The 4,568-nt window shown below is 42.9% G+C and overlaps 1 protein-coding gene across 1 annotated transcript; it reads left to right on the top strand.

Moving 5' to 3' along the window:
• The first annotated feature begins 810 nt into the window (after positions 1-810).
• Positions 811-3,777, top strand: LOC108934281 (potassium channel subfamily K member 13-like). Its single transcript, XM_018751869.2, has 2 exons — positions 811-1,168; positions 2,394-3,777. Exons 1-2 carry the CDS (start codon positions 811-813, stop codon positions 3,404-3,406), a joined length of 1,371 nt encoding a protein of 456 aa, XP_018607385.1. The 3' UTR covers positions 3,407-3,777.
• Positions 3,778-4,568: the final 791 nt, after the last annotated feature.

The raw sequence follows: 4,568 nt of genomic DNA, 5'->3' as shown, positions 1-4,568 counted from the left end.
CGACAAGGTTATGTAAACTCTTGAACGTGGCTTTGCCAGAGAAGGAACGTCTGCAACAGAATTATTTTACAATGAAATATACGTGTACAGAAAATTTATGTCAATCTTAATATATTACGTGGATGCTGCTGTCACACTGAGGTGCAGCTTACAATAATAACTTAATTCCTGGGATAACTGAAGCCCAGTCCTCCTCAGACATCAACCGCAGACTCTCTGTTCTTCATCATTCATCAGTGCGTCAAGAGTGTGCATGACTCTTTATTCCAATGGACTTCGGTGGGAAAGATCGCCGCTCAGTGCAACACGTCACTGCCTGGCTCACAAATAGGCTATGAATTATTTTTTGATATCCAGCAACCTTCAGTTTTCACCTTTGTATCGCTGGATGAATCACACACACACACACACACACACACACACACACATTTTCAGAACCGCTTGTCCCATACAGGGTCGCGGGGAACCGGAGCCTAACCCGGCAACACAGGGCGTAGGGCCGGAGGGGGAGGGGACACACTCAGGGCGGGACGCCAGTCCGCCGCAAGGCACCCCAAGCGGGACTCGAACCCCAGACCCACTAGAGAGCAGGACCCGGTCCAACCCACTGCGCCACCGCGCCCCCTGGATGAATCACAATTAATGATTTTTTTTTTTTTTTTTTTTTTTTGCACATTAATCACTTTACGGCCGTTAATTTTCCACGTGCCTGGAACATCCCACCTTACTGATGTAAAACTTGCGCTTTTGCATGTGGCATGTGTCCTGGAATGTGTGGCCCTGTCTCCTCAGCTTGGGTGTCCTGCAGCAATGGCGCGTAGAAGAGGTGCAGGCGGTGGTGACAGCAGTCACTGCTGCTCCTCGCTGCGCCTGAATGAGGACAATGCCCGCTTCTGTCTGCTGGCTATGCTCATTTTGCTGTATCTGCTCTGTGGCGCTGCTATCTTCTCCGCTCTGGAGCACCCCTCTGAGCTCCGAGCACGGAGGCACTGGGACGAGCGGCTGGGAAACTTCACCCGCCAGCACGGCATTAGCCTCTACGCCTTGCGGACCCTGCTGCGGCAGTACGAGGAGGCCAACGTGGCCGGAATCCGCGTTGACGCCCTGCGGCCCCGCTGGGATTTCTCGGGAGCCTTCTACTTTGTTGGCACTGTGGTCTCCACCATTGGTGAGCACCTTGCTTTACCACGGTTTCTACCATTTTCTGCACAACAGGGTTGGTAGTTAAATGGAGACTTGGAAGCAGAACATAGACAAACCAAATTCACAGTGATATACCATGTGCCCAGGCACAGATGTAACAAATACAGCTGATGGGTTAATATTACTGGAATATCAGGAGGAAGACGGGACACAAAACATAAAACAAGGAATGTGTCGGAGGCTGTGAAGTATCAGCAATAAATCCTCTACTTTATAAAACGCATCTGTGTATTTTCATGTTAAAAAAAACACATAGTATTTACACAAAAGAAAAAGGATACAGTTAATAGAGGCAGACATTTAACATAATGTTATAATATTAAGATCACCAAGATGCAATTACCATATCTCTAACATTGTTTATATCCGTCTCTTCTGTATGTCTCAATTTCCCTGAGCTTGTAATTTAACAGCTTTTTTAAAAAATGGTTTTCCTTTCTTCTTTTCCCTTATTAAACAATCAACTCTGTAAAAAAAATATTCAATGATGTTATTTAATATTTTGCAGTTATAATACCTGTTCATTAATAGGTAAATATTATGTATAAATATTCATAAAAATAAATATTTATTCATAACAAAATTATAATGCATAAAAAGGATTGGTGCTATGATGCGTAATTAAAAAAAACAGAAAGACGTCTAACTTGTTGCCAAATTTTTACAATGAGCTTAAGGTAAAATTAAATTTTCCATCAATTCTGACAACATTTAATAAAATACAAAATTCATTTATTATCTCATGCACTGTTTTCAGTTGCTGCTGTGAAGGATCTTAATTCTTTTTTATTTCAACACACTGGGTCTTTTATTATGGTCTTGTTTTATAATTTATCGTTGACTATTCCTTAGCTGACACTTTTACTCAAAGCAACTATGAGCTTCTAAGACCAGCATTATCTGAGGAAAGTCATTTTTGTATTAGATGTAGACCACTTGTTTTCATCTCTAAACAAGAATCTAATTGGCCCATGGAATATCATTTATGAAAAGTACTTGTTTCAAAGATTACTATACATTCATATGCAGAGGAACATTTTTAGTGTTTGTTGAAAACGTTGTAAAACTTTACATACTTCCATAACCCTATGAATGTATATAGTAAAATACTTCTCTCATCTCAGATTACACCTTCTACTGTGATTCTTCAAACTTGTTTAAATTAATCTTAGTCCCTCTCCTTCCAACAGGATTTGGCATGACCACTCCAGCCACCATTGGTGGCAAAGTCTTCTTGATCTTTTATGGGCTCATAGGCTGTGCAGCCACCATCCTCTTTTTCAACCTCTTCCTTGAGCGTATTATCACCATGCTGGCCTATATTATGCGCTGGTTCCATGAAAGACAGCTGCGGCGTACTGGAGCTGGGACTGAAGGCGAGGATGCAAGGGATGAGGAAGACAGTCTGGAGGGCTGGAAGCCCTCGGTGTACTACGTAATGCTAATTCTGGGTGTGGCCGCCATGATGATAGCCTGTAGCGCCTCAGCCCTCTACTCCGCCATGGAGGATTGGGACTACTTTGAGTCTCTTTACTTTTGCTTTGTTGCCTTTAGCACTATTGGTTTTGGGGACCTAGTGAGCAGTCAGAGGGAGAAGTACAAGTCCCAGGAAGCCTACCGTGTGGGAAACTGTCTGTTTATCCTCATGGGTGTCTGCTGCATCTACTCCCTCTTTAATGTAATTTCCATAATCATCAAACAGACTCTTAACTGGATCCTTAGCAAACTGGACTGCCGGCATCATTGCAGCTGCCCTCCCTGCTGCAGATGTCACTGGCTTGGTTGCTGCTTCCCCTGCTTTCCAGGCAAGCGCTCACGTCACCTGCTCCACCCTGCTCGTGGCCACCACCGGAAGCACCACCGAAGTCATAATGCTGTGCACCCGGTCCCCCAGAAAGATGGTCTCGGACAGCATCGCTGCGCTGATGTGTCTGTGGAAACAGTGTGCGACAGTGAAACGGATGGGACAGCGGGGGTCGACGTTGGGTACAGGGTTGGACGCCGTCTCTCAGACGAGATGATCTCGGTGAAAGACTTCATGGCCTCCAACAAGGTGTCTCTTGCCATTTTGCAGAAGCAGCTATCTGAGACGGCACATGGGGGCATCCGCCAAAACCACGTTCGCCATAATGGCTTTACTGATGGTGTAGGTGCTTTTGCCATCATGAATAACCGCTTGCAGGAAACCAGTGTAGACAGGTAACCAAACAGCTTATACGTGGTATTACAAAGCAAGCCTAAACGAACAGGTATTGAAATCTTTCCTCAAAAAAAAAAAAAAAGAGAGCCAATATTCTAGTCATGTCCCAGTGTCGTAGAGCCGTGATTTTCTTAAGAATAAAACTGGAGAGATATTTTTTAAATGTGTAAATACTCATATTTAAAGTGTTAAAAGCTGATCTATTGATTATTTTGTACATCAATTTTTAATCCTATTTAACACTTTTTTTTTTTTGATGTTACACGTGTATTTTTGATATTAGTTTTCATTTGACATTTCATTTGGGTATGAGTAGCCCAATACAGAAAGAAAGACAGGAGCACACAACACGTTAAAAAACGAAGGACCCTCTGGGAGCGCCACAGTCTGCATTTCAACAGCAACTTCGATGAGCTGCTAACGTGCTACCTCTGAACAGTTTCATCGCTAAAAGTTTTGAAAAATGGTGACGCTGTGTTCTCATATACAAATTGTGAAAATAAATGTTGCTTAGTGTTATGGTTAGCTAGTATTTTCTTTTTATGACAAAAAAAAAGTTCTACTGTGACTCCTGATGTTCATCTCACATTTTTAAGTTAGCCACATGGATATGGGGGCAACGCTAACCTTACAGCCACCATAAGGAGAAGGCACCAGTTGGTGGTAAGTCTGGCAAGTTCCTTCTGACATCAGGCACTACAAAGAGTTAAAAATGGATCTCAAACATGCTCTTGCGGGCACTATGTCCACTTCTCAAAAACACAGACAAAGCTTATTTCATTCAAGGCAGGTGTTACGCCATATAATCATAATTTCATAATGGGGATTTCTGACAGAGCAGCTCATACAAATCCATTCAATAAAGGCTGGAATGTGTGTAGTTAAGAACAGGGTCACTGCATTGCAGATGATTGAGGACACCACCAGTCATCACAGATTATGGAGTCACCAAATGGTACAGCTGAAGGAGAGATGGGGATGTTCCCCCACATTCTCCAGCTGTGATTGGATTAGAAAGTCATGTTAAAAAAGAAAAAAGAAATTCGGAGTTTTCAGTTGGTCTGGACCGACTGTGAAAACGAAACCACCTAAACATTGAAGTCCATTAGTGAATTCCTGATGCTACTCGATTACACAATGTATCATACCTGAAATTGTGCAGGAA

Source organism: Scleropages formosus, chromosome 4, assembly GCF_900964775.1.
Source record: "Scleropages formosus chromosome 4, fSclFor1.1, whole genome shotgun sequence".
Classification (NCBI taxonomy): Eukaryota; Metazoa; Chordata; class Actinopteri; order Osteoglossiformes; family Osteoglossidae; genus Scleropages; species Scleropages formosus.
Note: the sequence above shows the minus strand (reverse complement) of the source record. Positions and strands in the feature narration are given on the sequence as shown.

Excerpts from the sequence above, each read along its gene's own strand:
- LOC108934281 (XM_018751869.2), top strand. The coding sequence starts at position 811 with ATGGCGCGTAGAAGAGGTGCAGGCGGTGGTGACAGCAGTCACTGCTGC. Across the intron at positions 1,169-2,393 it reads CACTGTGGTCTCCACCATTG|GATTTGGCATGACCACTCCA; the intron begins GTGAGCACCTTG and ends TCCTTCCAACAG.